Source organism: Psilocybe cubensis, chromosome 1, assembly GCF_017499595.1.
Source record: "Psilocybe cubensis strain MGC-MH-2018 chromosome 1, whole genome shotgun sequence".
Taxonomy (NCBI): domain Eukaryota; kingdom Fungi; phylum Basidiomycota; class Agaricomycetes; order Agaricales; family Agrocybaceae; genus Psilocybe; species Psilocybe cubensis.
Window position 1 is genome coordinate 1,887,135 of NC_062999.1, and position 15,490 is coordinate 1,902,624.

The 15,490-nt window shown below is 44.6% G+C and overlaps 4 protein-coding genes across 4 annotated transcripts; 2 read left to right on the forward strand and 2 right to left on the reverse strand.

Annotated features, from left to right (window-relative positions):
• Nucleotides 1-57: 57 nt before the first annotated feature.
• On the forward strand, nt 58-2,539 carry JR316_0000588 (uncharacterized protein; the record flags this gene model as incomplete). The annotated part of the gene is made up of 12 exons (XM_047886402.1): nt 58-169; nt 231-287; nt 343-452; nt 511-802; nt 930-1,069; nt 1,266-1,320; nt 1,380-1,442; nt 1,491-1,634; nt 1,690-1,818; nt 1,869-2,015; nt 2,068-2,090; nt 2,234-2,539. The coding sequence occupies 12 exons, from the start codon at nt 58-60 to the stop codon at nt 2,537-2,539; spliced, it is 1,578 nt and encodes a 525-aa protein (XP_047754148.1).
• A 71-nt stretch (nt 2,540-2,610) lies between these two features.
• Nucleotides 2,611-6,765, reverse strand: JR316_0000589 (DNA-dependent RNA polymerase II; the record flags this gene model as incomplete). Its single annotated transcript, XM_047886403.1, has 10 exons — nt 2,611-2,676; nt 2,730-2,801; nt 2,854-2,871; nt 2,933-2,960; nt 3,017-4,221; nt 4,275-5,237; nt 5,285-5,794; nt 5,848-6,138; nt 6,191-6,705; nt 6,756-6,765. 10 exons carry the CDS (start codon nt 6,763-6,765, stop codon nt 2,611-2,613), a joined length of 3,678 nt encoding a protein of 1,225 aa, XP_047754149.1.
• An 820-nt stretch (nt 6,766-7,585) lies between these two features.
• Nucleotides 7,586-9,206, forward strand: JR316_0000590 (Putative NADPH dehydrogenase C23G7.10c; the record flags this gene model as incomplete). Its single annotated transcript, XM_047886404.1, has 8 exons — nt 7,586-7,672; nt 7,732-7,806; nt 7,863-7,928; nt 7,985-8,068; nt 8,119-8,314; nt 8,367-8,495; nt 8,554-8,915; nt 8,979-9,206. The coding sequence occupies 8 exons, from the start codon at nt 7,586-7,588 to the stop codon at nt 9,204-9,206; spliced, it is 1,227 nt and encodes a 408-aa protein (XP_047754150.1).
• Nucleotides 9,207-11,922: 2,716 nt separating this feature from the next.
• On the reverse strand, nt 11,923-15,319 carry JR316_0000591 (NADH dehydrogenase [ubiquinone] 1 alpha subcomplex subunit 9, mitochondrial; the record flags this gene model as incomplete). Its single annotated transcript, XM_047886405.1, has 7 exons — nt 11,923-12,063; nt 12,165-12,313; nt 12,367-12,547; nt 12,610-13,079; nt 13,471-13,686; nt 13,746-13,893; nt 13,943-15,319. 7 exons carry the CDS (start codon nt 15,317-15,319, stop codon nt 11,923-11,925), a joined length of 2,682 nt encoding a protein of 893 aa, XP_047754151.1.
• Nucleotides 15,320-15,490: the final 171 nt, after the last annotated feature.

Consider the following 15,490-nt stretch of genomic DNA (forward strand, 5'->3'; position numbering starts at 1 on the left):
CCACGGAAGCATTGGAAGGAAACAAGCATCAATAACTACTCTCCTTTCTTCTTCACCATGCCATCCCACCAACGGCCGGCTTTTTGGCCTCTGGCCCTTCTTATATCGTCTATACTATCTAGTTTAATATCGTTTGCTGCTGCGTATACCGTCCCAATAGTTGATACAGGTGTGAACTGGACACGTTTACATGGTTGACATTGACCCTCACTTACCACCAAAACCTATAGATTATTCTCGCCAAACATGTAGTGGAATGTGGGGTGGTCCCTCAGCATACATTAATGGTATGCAATCCACCGGGACAATATTTTCATACCCTTTGATTCATCGTCCACACAGTGACTTTCGACATCGCATCACAGGGAGACTTGGCAATGATTATATACGAATGGACGGATGTGAAGTATCTCGGGAAGGAAACTGCTGGAGACCCAGATGACGATCTGCCGGTAAGCCTGCTCATAATCTTAAATGCTGACTCCTTTAATTCTCAACGCCATCTCATAGCAGAAGACATATGTTTGCACTTCCAGCGCCGTGTCGGCAGGCTACTGCACACGCGCACAACTAGGGCGTTTTATTCTCGATCTCCCAGTGGGTAAATCTATAAATGACACGAGCTTTTGGTCAGCTCGCGTACAACTCCCCGCCAACAAAACTACCTCACCAAAAGCATCTAATGGATTTTGGGACAACCCCGAAGGTAACCCGACTCCCCCAATTAGCCCATACGCATCTCCTTGGCGCCGGGACGTTGACGACGTTGAGCTTGTTGCAAGATGGCCCAAGACTCCCACAGGTCTGGACAACTCCATAATTTATGATGGACCAATCCACTACCCTGTCGAGAAAACTGGCTTCTATTGCGTTGGCAAGTTTCGAACTCAAATATGATTATATGGTTTATAGTATTAATCCTTCCACAGCCGCCATTCCTGTAACTGTTCAGGGGTCAACTCGCAGAGCCGATACAGATGTTCCATATCACCCGTCATACAAAGGGACAGTTCTCTTCAAAAACACTTTCGACGGAGAACTTCCTGCTACGGATTACCCCAAAGTTGTCGTAAGTTTAATGAAAATCCTTTATGATTGGAAAGGAGTTCTTACACGAAAGCCAGTTCTACTTTGTTATGTTCATTATTTACAGCCTTTTTGCTTTTCTCTGGGGTTGGTTTTGTTATCGTCACATTCATGAGCTATTACCCATTCAGGTAAATGACACGGTGTAATGGGAATGTCCAATACTGACGTGTATCTAGTACTATCTTTCGGGTCTTGTGGGACTATTGGTCATTGAGATGTTTGCAAATTGGGGTGGGTTTCTGATTCACTTCGAGCTGTCAAACTGTTTTCCATTTTACTCTGCTCTTTAGTATATTACAGATATCTCAATGCACATGGCAGATCAACTGCTTCTACTGTATTCCTCATTGTCGGTGAGTTGGTTGTTCTAACCTTGATATATCCAACCTGATAGATGACAGTGGCAATTCTTGACGCCGGTCGCAATTCAATGTCATTCTTCATGCTTTTGGTGGTATCACTTGGCCTAAGTGTCGTTCGGGAATCACTGGGACGAACCATGCTGAAATGTCAAGCTTTAGCTGTGGCCCATTTTATCTTTGGGAGTAAGCTAACGATCATAATTTCATGGTGGTTCATTGTCTGATGAAGCTTGCTTAGTCCTTTATGCTATCGGAATCGTTGAATTAGAGCTTGAATCGACATCCGCGCTCTTGCTTTTGATGTTCATCATCCCCCTTGCGTTCACTCTGAGCGCATTCCTGCTATGGATTATGTATGCACTAAATGGTAAATACCTGCATTATTTTTGCCATTTCAACTAACTAAAGCCAACATAGCAACCATTACACACCTCCGTGCAAGGAAGCAACGATATAAGCTGTCGATGTTCCAAAAATTATATTATATACTTCTTTTCACGGTTTTTATCATCGCCATATTCTTTGTGGTCTCATCCATGTCATTCTCAGGGAGATTGGCAGAAGGTAAGCGTACCTTATTGTCATTATGCTTTGAAATGTCTAAATCGAAGATAAGACTACTCCGCCAAATCATGGCGCGTTCGTTGGTGGCTGTTGGACGGCTGGCTCGCCCTACTATATCTGTTTGGATTTACTGCGATTGCGTTTTTGTGGCGTCCGAGCGAGAACAACAGAAGATAAGTTCCTTTTCTTTTTGTTCAATTTTCGTGGTTTTGATTCAGATTCTTTTCTCCACATTGGCTATGTCAGATGAAATTGCACAAGATGAGGCAGATGCGGAGGACTACGACCTTGAAGCTATCCAAAATCGAGGCCAGATGCGTGATGACGATGACGATGACGACGCCGCCACCCTTGTGGGTGGCAGGCGTGGCAATCCCAACCAGGTATTAACAGAGGACAACGTCGTATTTGAAATTGGCGACGAGGAAGATGACGAGGAGGACTCCAAAAAAAGAAAGAGTACTCGCCTTTCCGGTGAGAATCATACAGGTAGTGGGGAAGAGCGGGAAGGCCTTATGCGTTAGATAGGTTTGGGTAGCATCATGTAAATTATAATTAGCAATACATTTATCGAGAGTACAGATCATCTGTACGTCTAACCGCGTATGCGTCCCGAAGACACAGTATACAGACGAGGGGCAATGTTCATACTTTGTAATTCCTGAAGATAGCAAATTATAAGTGACAAGCAAAAATAATTACAGTGAAATCTACCTGGAAAAGTAATTTGGCAGCATATGGAATGTATAGCTGCGAGCAAGCGGTTTTGTTCTTGCAAGCTCGACACTGTGGCATAGTTGGTAGGGGTCATTGCGTGGAAGGTGAATGGAATACTTACTTCGAAGCTTTGCTTTTTCTGTTAGAAGAAATTTTTGAAATTCAGTGTTGTTTCGCAGCAACGTAGTGAAACAGCTTACAAGATTGGCGATAGCTGTCAGACCACAACTATAAAAGATGTACCTTTGTAAGTCATTGTTCCGAGGACTGGCGTTGCAACTTACATATCACAAACATGGAGTCGATAAGCATCACTAGCCTCAAATAGACGCTCCTTCAGGAATCCAGCAATACCATGGGAGATCATACAATCACGTTCCATCTCTCCGAAGCGGAGGCCACCGTCACGACTCCTACCCTCTACAGGTTGGCGTGTCAGGATCTGTACAGGGCCACGAGCACGAGAATGGATCTTGTCATCCACCATGTGCTTGAGACGTTGATAGTAAGTTGGTCCAAGGTAGACCTGAGCTTGAAGTTTGCGACCTGTATGACCGTGGTACATGACCTCCAGTCCACGAGATTGATAACCTTTCTGACGCAAAAATGTAGAAACCGATTCGACAGTAAGATCCGTAAATGGCGTCGCATCACCCTCGTTTCCAATAAGCGTAGCGACTTTCGACAGAAGACATTCGACCAAATGGCCAATGGTCATACGAGAGGGTATAGCGTGCGGGTTAATGATAATATCAGGGACAATGCCTTCTGATGTAAATGGCATGTCTTCCTGGCGATAGGTAATACCAATTGTACCCTTTTGACCATGGCGAGACGCAAATTTATCTCCAATTTGAGGGATACGAGTAGATCTGACTCGAACTTTGACGAATTTCAGGCCATCAGAATTGGTGGTCAGAAGCACCTGATCTACAATCCCGCTTTCCGTACTCTTCAGAGGGGTTGAGACATCTCTACGAGTATGAGTCCTCGTTCGCTGGCCAAGTTCTTCGCTATCGGGTGGTATAGGCGCGGTTTTGCCGATGATGATATCTTCGCCAGCGACACCTGTTCCCGGAGCAATAAATCCATCATCTTCAAGTTTGTCGTACGTTCCATGTTTAAGCCGCAGGGTATTTTCTCGAGTGGGTTTCTGAAATTCTTCTAGAAGTGTTACACCACTTTTCTTTTCGAGATCCATGTAGCTTCTGTAATAGATACTTCGGAAAAGGCCACGATCAATAGAGCTTTGATTCATAATGACGGAATCTTCTTGGTTGTAGCCACTATAGCATAAAATGGCAACGATAGCGTTCTGTCCAGCAGGGAGTTCTCGGAATTTCAGGTATTCCATTGAACGTGTTGTCGCCAAAGGTTTTTGAGGATAATATAGGATATTGGCCATTGTATCCATGCGAATTAAGAAATTCGTTAGGTATATACCCATAGCTTGTTTGCCCATAGCAGATTGATATGTATTGCGAGGAGACTAGATATATCAAGCTTCAAAACTGATCTAAAGAACAAAATAAACATACGCACTTGATTGTGGTCTGGGAATGGGATGATGCTAGCGCAAATACCAAGTATCATACTGGGGTGAATCTCACAATGTGTCCAGGTGTGAGCATGAGTACCGGCTTTCAGTCGAGCTGCGGGGTCAAACTCTCCTTCGTTCGTTTGAGTGTCAATACCAGCTTGCTGATTGCGCGAATTCTCAAGGTCCTCTGGAGTCATCGATATCATGACGGTTTCCTCTTCTTCTGCATCTAACAATTCCACGACACCTGTTTTTATCAGATGCTCCCATTTGTATTCCTCTCCATCGTCATTAAGGCCGTTGCTGAGCCATCTAACATGCTTCTTTTGCAGAGACAATTGTTGTTTCTCTACGATGAAAAGGGGCCTGCAGACTCGACCAGCATCTGTATACAACCGTAGTTCCTTTTCTCGAATGTCGCGTACGATTGAAACTTCAGGGCTAATATCATCTCTTCGCCTTAGTTTCTTGAGAGTTTTGACTAGATTAGCAGCATCGCGATGCACACCCATCCAAACACCGTTTACAAAGACCTTTGTGCAAGGTGTCGAAGAATGTGCATTTTCCTCCAGCGATTCAAGACCCCATTCTTCCAAAAATTCGACAACAGGTGCCGACAATGAACCGACGGAGATACATGACATCAATGCAAGATTTTTCACCAATCCGCAAGCCTGTCCTTCTGGAGTTTCAGCAGGGCAGACCATACCCCAATGAGTGTTGTGTAGCTGACGAGGTTTGGCAATTTTGCCTTCGCGCCCCAGTGGAGTGTTACACCGACGTAGATGTGACAGTGTCGATGCATACGTGTACCGATTGAGCACCTGTGATACACCGGCCTTGGACGACATAGATTTTTTCTGATCTCCCCAATTTCCAGTGGCCAAGGAGTACTTCAAACCATTAGTGATAGTCTGGTGTTTAACGGCCAAAGCAAGATTGAACTCTTTATGGGTTTCGACACACTGTGACAAATCAGAAATTTGTACATATGATCTAACAAGACACGAACCTTCTGCAGGTACCGGTAAACATCTTTTGTCAACTTCCGGAAGAGCATACGGAAAAGGTTGGCAAGTAGAGGGCCAGCCAAGTCAAGTCGTTTCTTTCCAAAATGATCACGATCATCTAGTTCTCTTCGTTCAAGGGCCGCAAGCAAGAGACGATGGATCATGTAGCCGAAGAAATAAGCCTTCTTTGACTCAGAACCTTCACCCATAGAGACGTGGGGAAGCATCTCCTTCTGAAGAATTTCTTGTGCATACCGAATTCGGCGATCGCGGGGAAGACCTGTAGTAGTTCCACGATTACCGATGAAATCCAGGGCAACCTCCCTGTCTTGAATGACAAAGCCGTCATCGATACAAGGCTTGAGCATTTCTAGCATTTGCGAATCTTGCATATCATAACAAATGTGTTCCAGGATGTCGCGATCGGATATGACACCCAGGGCACGGAAAACGACCCAGATAGGTATATCCACTTTGATATAAGGTATAGTTGCTTTCATGACGTTCCCGAGCTATGGTACAGATATTCATATACTTTTTCAGGGTAAGTTTTATAGCCACTCACCGAACGATCTTGATTCCTGTGGAACATCTTCACCTGGAACTGACTAATTGTTTTTCCTCCCCTCTCTACAGCACTACGAATCTCGGCAAGAAAATTGATAGGTGACGGTTGCGCTTTTGCAAAAACATAGACATGGTTTGTAGCCATGCGTTCTTGTGCAATCAAGACCTTCTCAGATCCATTGATGATGAAATAACCTCCGGAGTCATATGGGCACTCGTTCAAGTCGTATAAGTCTTGATCTTGAAGTCCTCGTAGAATGCAGAAAGTTGACCGAAGCATGATAGGAACCTTGGCTAATGGGTAGGAAATACCACAAAGGGTAATGAGTAATGACGCATACCTTGCCAATCCATACTTTAGTCGTATCCTGGGGGTTCTCCTCGTGTTCTTGTGTCCAGACGATATCCCCCGGAATTCCATTGGGATCCTCTCGACCAATCATCACTTTCTTCTTCATTTCAATGTAGAGGGGTGCTGAATACGTCAGGTTACGCAAGCGAGCTTCCTGTGGAAATACGGGAACGACTGAGCCATCGGTTTCGGTGACTGTTGGACGTGAAAGGTAAATTTGTCCAAACTTGATTTCGTATCGACGAGTCATGTCAGTATCATGCCCAGAATGCTGATCTGCTTGGTCCAGTATCAAATCAGAGTTTTCGTCCACGAGTTCCTGCATGGTATTCTGTACGAATTCATCGAAAGAATCTAATTGCTGGCGAACTAGACCCTTTTGCTCGAAAAAACTTGAGATGACAGTCCAGCAGTCCTCTTGTGTTATCTCTGCATATGCCTCTTCATCTTCCTCCATACCATAGGTGTCATCTTCATAGTAGGTATCTTGCGTAGCCTCAGGATCTCCAAAGGGATTGAGCAAGATGTATTGGGTTTAGGAATGTAGAAGCTACCTTGAACCATAACGTCAACAACTAATCAAAGTGGTCCACGAAACGTTAAGCACGACGGTATGTAGTATCTTGCCCACACAGAACAATTGTTCCCTGCAGGTGTGTTCCAGAACGGGGAAAGAAATGAGGGATACAACAAAGAATGGTAAGCGAGAGTAACGCTGAGAGCTTCGACCTCCAACAAGTTACGAAGCGATGTTTGTCGTTGTTGTAATATGATCCCTCTGCACCATGATAATTCATGGCTTTGTAATCATCAATAAATATTATTAAATATAATGCGTTATAAGTAAAGTTATCTAAATTATTCCGTCCACTCAGGAAAACTTGACGATTTCGATGCCCCTACTGTTCAATGAGGTTCGCCACCTCACATCCCCAATTCCCCAGCAGTTCAACTTGTACCTTGGATATATGTACTGTATGTGTACGAGAGGTCTCTTGAACAGTACTGGATCGCAATTCGTATTCTTTAGCCTTTTAGCCACCATCAAGAGTACCATGCGAAACTTGGCTTTCGACTGATCCATTTCAATGCTATTGAAACCCGTTGGCTCCAATAAAGATGCTTGTTCCAGATTGGAGTCTCTTCGGGTATTGGTTGACACTAGCTAGGTCTTGCATAGGGGGTTTGCGTCATGGTTATTCCTAAGCCCAACTGAAGTTATTAACCCTGTACGCCGGGCCGATTGCCTTTCCCTATCCTTGCTTTTGATTTTTCCCATCATGGCGTGCTCACTCAAAAGTGTGCTTTCACTAGGACTTCAGGTGGGAGGTTGACTAATCCTAACAAATCAACCTATCTCTCGATCCAATCCCATACCTCAGCCATGGTCCATCGAAATGTACCTGTCCCGGACGCTTACCAGTATTTTCCTCTCAACGAACCACAGATTGGAACGGTTCTACATTCCAAGGTGATTAAAGAAACCAGGATTTCGGGATGCCCGTCGTCTGAACAATATCATGCTTTCAGGACACTGAGAAGGCGCCAATTTTGTTCAGGCCTATTACGATAAACAATGTTGAATTCAAAAACAGGATTTTTGTTGCACGTAAACTCTTTGGTTACAATCTTCAACTGCATATGCTTACTCTGTTCTTTAGTCTCCGATGTGTCAGTATAGCTCAGATAACGGGCATGCAACGGACTGGCATTTAGTGCACATCGGGGTTTGTTTAAATCAGTGAAGATGCCCCCACAACCAGCTGATTCTTCTTCTGCATAGGGTTTTGCCAGTCGTGGAGTAGGTGCAATATGCATGGAAGCTACTGCTGTTCTTCCGGAGGGCCGTATCTCTCCTGAGGATGCTGTTGGTCATTATATGATGATGCGGAAACCAAACCTCACACAATAATTCAGGGCCTTTGGCAGGATTCTCAAATAGAACCACTTAAACGAATCGTCGATTTCTCTCATGCACAAGGTACTAGGATCGGCGTACAACTGGCTCATGCCGGCCGTAAAGGTTCAACCCATGCCCCTTGGGTACAGAAAAAGGGCGGACACGGATTGCCCCACACCGCAATGGACAATGAAGGTGGCTGGCCCTCTAATGGTATATTCTGGCTTTACTTCAGCTTGTGGACGAAAAACTTACATAGCCGTAGTTTATGGGCCGAGCGAGTTATCGTTTTCGGACCACTTTTATCCTAATCCCAAGGAACTAAGCGAAGAGGGGTTATTAGAGATAGAAAACGCATTCGTATCATCTATTGAGCGATGCAAAAAAGCAGGCTGTACGAATTCGTGTCTCTCATCTTTGTTGTTCAAGATTCGGCTCATTATACTCTCCAGATGATTTTATTGAAATTCACGGGGCACATGGTTATCTTCTCCATTCTTTTCTTTCACCTCTCTCAAACGTCCGTAAGGACCAATACGGTGGCCAGTCCTTGGAAAATCGAATGCGCTTTTTTATCAGACTTGTGGCCCGTTGTCGTGAAGCCTGGGTGGGAAAACCTCTCTTTGTCAGAATAAGCGCTGCCGAATGGGCTGACGGACCTGAAAGGACCGACGAGGGTGTATGGAGGCAATGGGGAATTGAGCAGAGCACAATCCTTGTCGGGAAACTCAAAGACATAGGTGTTGATCTCATTGATTGTAGTGCTGGAGGCAATTGGGTACACCAGAACATTCCAATTGGTCCCGGCTATCAGGCAAGCACAAATTCTCGGAGCTTGACTAGTATGCTTTGACCGAGTTTCTCGCATTCTTTATAGGTACCATATGCAGAAGCCCTCAAGAAAGCACACCCCGACATCGTTGTGGGCGCAGTTGGCTTGATAACGGAACCCCTTCAAGCTGAATCCTACCTAAAGAACGGTCAAGCCGATGTTGTGTTTTTGGCACGCGAGCTGATGAGAAATCCACACTGGCCGCTTCTAGCTGCTCAGAAACTTCAAATCAATGTGAAGCCCGCCAATCAATACGAAAGAGCATGGTTTTAAAGTACATCTTACATTCTGGTAGATTTAAATTTTAAAAAGTGTGTTCTGTTTTTGGGGATTGGTTATCTATCGATAAGAGCATTCGCGTCCATCAACATGTTGTTCTCTATTTCTAGCTCTTTTGTTTTATTATCCCAGTGGATTCCTCCTCTTCCTTCAGTCGCTGTCGCTTTAAACGATACTGGGGGCCGATCCGCATTGCAATGTATAATAAAGGCAATACCAGGAAGGACATGCTGCTCATGATAACATACGTCCATCCTGTACCTATCGCCTTGATAATTAATTCGATTACCGACACAATAGCAGCGCTCAGCGTGCAACGAATTAAGTTATTCTGGTTTTCGTTGAAATTTTATTACTACTAATGAGAAAAAATGGCTACTCACGCATGCGGTGACAGAGGAACTTTGCCCTGGTGAAAGGTCTATCATCAATGTAGAGCTTGCGTTCATTACAGATATGCTGATAAAACCACCTAAGAAAACGATGTCAGGCTAGCACAACCGTTGGTGTATTTAAATCTCACCGATAAAGTGTAAAATCAGGGGAATTGCTATGTTTACCTTACGTTGAATACCCCAACCATACCCTGCACATACCACGCCTAGAACTATGGAAAAGAGGGGCATGAGTCGAAGGCGAGCCTGTTATCAACAATATCCAATCATGAGAAATTAGGACGAAAGGGTGCTACAATTTGTGACCTTTTCGAGGGGAAAGTTTTCTTCCCAATTGGATCCTACATTGGAAGCTGTAAATCTAGCTTCCGTCGACTTTTTGAATCGTTTGTATTCAAAATCGAGTATACGTCCAATTGCAACGCTCCCAATAGCCATCCCACCTCCTATTGCCAGAAAACATAGACCAGTAGTGGTTTCCGTCAAATAAGGATATGTTTCAATGAAAAGGGTAGAAATGGTAGCCAGAAGTGCATAGAAAACAGCGCATGTAAGAGCACTGATGAGCAACAGAACATCAATGTCAGGGTTTAAAAATAGGCGGAAAGGATTTCGGGGAACTTTCGAATTCGATTTGACTGCAAGGTGTTCGATTCCCCCATTTTTACGACCAATCAAAGGGATTACCGGTTGATAAATAAGAAACGTATTCTCTTTATTTCGGTTGGAAATTGCGAGTAAGGTTTCTGGTTGAAATCTTCCGGAATATAGCTAGCAGCTTGACGGGTACAAAAAAACTCACAATACGATGATAACAAAGCAGATAGCTGCTGCTATGCAAAGAAACCAGAATATGGACCTGAAATAGGTCATTAATGTATGAGCACCAACATATTAATATGAGTTGACATACCTCCAACCGAGCCGGTCAGAAAGTACACCACCAATGACAGGGCCAATGGCAGGACCTATCTACTCCACAGAAGAGAATATCATCAGAACCGGTAAGTATTTGAGATTCGAAGCTAACCATAGGGCCAATTGTGAAAACGCCGAAAAAGCCTCCTCTCTCTGCTCGGTTGGATATATCTCCAACTACCCCAGCACCTGAACACGCAAATTTAGTCGGCATTAAAAATGATCTACTTGAGAAGGTTTTACCAATAGCGATTGTACTGGCTGATCCCGTGGCTTGCAAGCAACGTAAAACCATTAGTAACCAATAGTCAGAAGTTGGAACAAGAGCCAGTCCAATGCAAGATAAGGTTAAAATTAGCAGACATGTTGCAGAAATTGGACGTCGGCCGACATGATCAGAAAGTGGACCCCACAGCATGGGAGCTAGTCACTGTCTTTAAATGAAGTATAACGAATCTCTCGAAAGCGGCACCCACCAACGCCTTGCAATATCATATACATAGTGACCTAAATCAAGATATAAGATCGTAAGCAAATGGGGGCAAAGAAAATGGACATACTGTGAGGTTAATGAGCTCCGTAGATTTGTTGAAAGCATGAGAAATCGTAGGTATGGCTGGGAAATATATATTGGCAGTGAATGGACTTGAACGAACGTCAGGAAGGATGCTTTGAATTCATTCGAACCGTGACTCGCCTGAAGAATCCAACAAATGCAGTAAAAATCACGATGGACCACTTTTCTCTTTTGGTAAACCTGTCGCGATTAGGTTGAGCCTGAGGGTCTAGTTCGACTGTGTTCGTAATTGGGAGTTGACTGGGTTGGATAGATGTTCGAATTTGGGTAGATTCTTTGTTGTCGTCGCTAGATCGTCCGTGAATGGTCATTTGAAATGTTGGGGAATGGGTACAAGTGAGACAGTTTCCGCCTTCATACAGGTTATATGTAAACAACTTGCGAGATAGTATGAGAAATCCTGACAGCTTGAATTTAAAAATAGAAACACTGGCTCATGGAACCGGCATTCCTTTCCGTGTCCCAAGTACTCTCGTTTGCGGTTGCCGGTTGCATATCCGAGTCCGAGTAAGTATAGTAGCTTGAAATTATTGGCAATGACTTTGGCCAATGCACGCGACTGTTCCTCTCGGCATTCAGATGACGTCATGGCACTGCGCTAAATATGCAAACATGCATGCGATTACAGGCTCTATATGGGAGTGACCAACGGAAACAAAATGCGAAAGGGTGCTCTAACATAATGTAGCTCGGTCAAGTTGCCAGGCAAGCAGGGAGATCTTGTCGCTTTCTGCTTTATCTATAAGTTATAACCTGAACAAGTAGAAATATGGTGCAGCGTCCATCACGCTAGACATAGGCTAGACTAAAACGGAATACGTTAATGAAGATAGGTGGGCAAAACTTCGGCGACAGTCCGCAACGGTCCATTAGGCCCAAAATGTCGAATAGCATCTTGCAGTGAAATATGATCCGGCGGCATAGGTTGATTAATAACATTGTCGAAGCGCAACTGTTCAACCTATAAATGTACGTGTGGGGGCAATGGGGTAAATGGAGTAAAGTGACGATGTATAATCAGTTTATACCGACATGATCAAATTTAGATGTCATGCAACACACCTGGGATCGCGTTACCGTAAACAGGTTCACAGGAAGTTTTTCCAAAAGAGCGCCTTGCAAAGTTCCAACAACAAAGGGTAAAGAAATAATGAGACGTTTCCGTCCCGTTACATCCAGCACCATTTGCATCAGTTCCTTATATGTAAACGCTATGTCGGAATCACATCAGGTTGAACCTGAACCAACACCAACACCAGCTTACTTTGAGGACCGCCGGCTTCAATCACTCTGCCTTCAAACAACTTCAGAAGGCGAGTGTCTTTACTTGTAGATAGATAGGCGACAAGTAGGGCCAGATCCCCTACATATATAGGCTGGAAACGGGCTTTTCCCCCGCCAAAAACGGGCAAAAACGGAAGAAAACTCGAAAGCCTAGCAAAACGCTGCCGATTGTGAGTGGTGTTCAACAAGTAGATGGGCATTAATCAATCAAAGCAAGCCGCACGTTAAAAAAATCATCTTCTGGCCCGAAAATAAGGCTTGGACGAATTATCGTTGAGCTGGGATCGATTCTGAATATGGAATTTTCGGCCATGCCTTTGGTTCTCCAGTACGGTATACTGCTATGAGGATCTGCGCCAATGGCACTGATATGTATTAGTTTCGCACCCGCCTCTTTTGCCGCCCTTGCTACGTTTTCTGCGCCTTGAAGCTGTATCCTTTCAAACTCTTGAGGTGTGCCATGCATAATTCCAACAAGGGATACTATCACATTAGCCCCTTGAAATGCGGTCTGAAGGGTCGACGGATTGGTGATATCAACAGATACAGGTGGCAAAAGATAGTCTTGTGGGATGTTTTTGTCGAATTGAAGTGACTCAAAGATTTTGGAAGGGTTACGAGAAGATATTTGGATCCTTACGGGAAGCCTTCCTTGGGCCGTGTTAGTCGTAATTGACTTGGCAATATGGCGACCTGAATTAAATAGAGCAGTTGTTCACAGAAACACAGCCGGAGTCAGCAGCTAAACAATCTCGATATGCATACAGATATGCACCTAAAAAGCCAGCACCACATAGAACAACTTTTCGACAGGACATTGTGTTGGTGACGTCTTACAGTAAAGCCCTGCGTTGGATAAGGAGCTGATTTACGTAAGACGCTTGAACAGAACCAACAAGACGAACCAGAAAGGGCACATGATATTGATAAGGGTTGGATTTTGTGCTGTCAATCATTCTTGATGCTGCAATAACGCATTGACAAACGATAACAAGCACATCGTACACGATATTTGTTTTGAATCGTTGGAAGGGAGCTACTGAAGATGTTTCCGTACTTATTGATAACGTTGCCTACACTATACCTGATGAAAAAGTTTCTGCATCGCCAATTACCACGACACCGCTATCTAAACCGTGACTTTTGCTGCGACTACGTTTTTTAACGGTGGATTGTACTGGTGTGTTTTCTACAGAATCGTTTTCAGCGGGAGGTATCTGGGGAAGTGGCGTCGGTGCACGTATTTCCGGCACAGGACCTGTAAAATCCTTGCCAGTCATTCTGGAGAGCGTTGTCATGTCTGGAAACCTCAATCAGATGACAACAGCCTTTAAATCTAACGGAGAGTATGATATTCACCAACTGGGATACTGTTATTAAGACAGTGGTTGATTCTTGCATGATTTCTTTTATCTTCCACTTTGAATTTGTTTTTACACGATTTTCTATCGCGACCGGGCAGGACATAGGCAATTAGCTCATAATTTTCCCCATATTGAGAAAGAGCCTGAAAATTAGTCAGAACGAAAGTCGAACAACTTTAGACGAACACATACATCATAAAACAACTCGGTTTCCTCAGCACTCCAGCGCGAGCCACGGTAGCGTTTGCTATAGGTCCCAGAATTCACAAATTTGGTATGGTCCGACTCAACAACATGGGTATAATTCTCTGTCCCATCGTCTTCGACACGATCTACCACAAGGGAGTTTTCATCAATTATTGTCTCGCCATTTGGTCCGATGCGAACTTGAACATTGAAACGACTTGTTGTTAAGTCTTGGGAATAATCGAAACCATTTCCTGTATCATCTGTGACGGTATGATGGGCGGAAGCATTCTCTTGTGCTGGCGTGGTACCGTTTTCTGCAGTGGAAGATTCTGCGTTCAGTTCCGCTTCCGCTTCCTCCTCTCTTCCATATTTCTTTGCTTCCATTATTTGTTTCATGCGTGCTCTTTTTTCACGGTTTTTTATTTTCCAAGCTGCGTGGTTGCTCAGTATTTCAGCAGCCTTTTTACTAACTCTTCCTTGACCTGTATCAGTGCACAATGAGGCCATCGTAACAGTTGTCGGGTCAATATCCTCCCCTGGGTCGGCGTCGGGGTCGTAAGGTGGAGGAGATGGTACGCGTTTTCTAGGACGTGGTGTGCTGCTAGAGGCACGAGAGCGGGGATGTTTCGTAGGAGGTACATCCTCTGCATTTTCGACATCTTCCCCTTCTTGACTTTCTCCCTTGCGCCGCTTCCGCTTCTTGGAGCCAGTCACTTCTAGACTTTTACGGCGACCTTTCCCTTTCGCATTATGATCCAATGGGTTCGCCTCGCCTATGGTGGCAGTCGCTGAATTGGAATTCGTTAGCGCTGCTGTAGGGTTTGCTGTGGGTTCTCCTGTAGATTGGGAGGACCTAATGCTACTCAAAGGAATGGCCCTCGATTCATCAACTTGTATTGATTCTACAGAAAAACTGTCATGATTGATCGTGGAGTCCACAGTATTCGTATGGTTATTACCATTAGTGGTAGATCCGAGTGAGCTGATGGGCCTCGAATTCGAAGTATTGCGAGTCTGCACAATAATTGGAGTAGACCGTCGGATGGGTACAGTGGGAATGCCTATAAGTGATGCAGCTGCCGTAGGGACTGGAGGAGGAGGCTGGGAAGGTATAGTGAATGGATCTTGAGAACAAACGTTTATCCTGTTGACCGGATCTGGCTCTGGCTGCTGGCTGATGGAATGCTCTTTCTGGTTTCGACTTTGAGAGCTCGTCAAGTGAGACGATGTTCCTTCTTCGTGTGGAGTTTCTTGTCTTGCCTCCAATCTGAGTTGCTCTCCGGCGGCAACAGATGCCTGTCGAGAGCTGTTCGCAGTCCGGGCCCTTGATTTCACCACTGGCCTGAAAAGGGTGCCACCCTTTTCTACACGAAACGTCATCAGATCGGAATAAAGGGCACAAGGACAAAACTATACTTGCGAACGCGACTTGACATTGTAGGGTCTTGTAGTGCCACTCGCTGAGTACGAAGTCCTGACTAGTGACTCCTTTGTGAAGTACACGCGAAGCTTAATCAAAGGAACAGTCCGGTGGCTGTGCCAATGCAAATA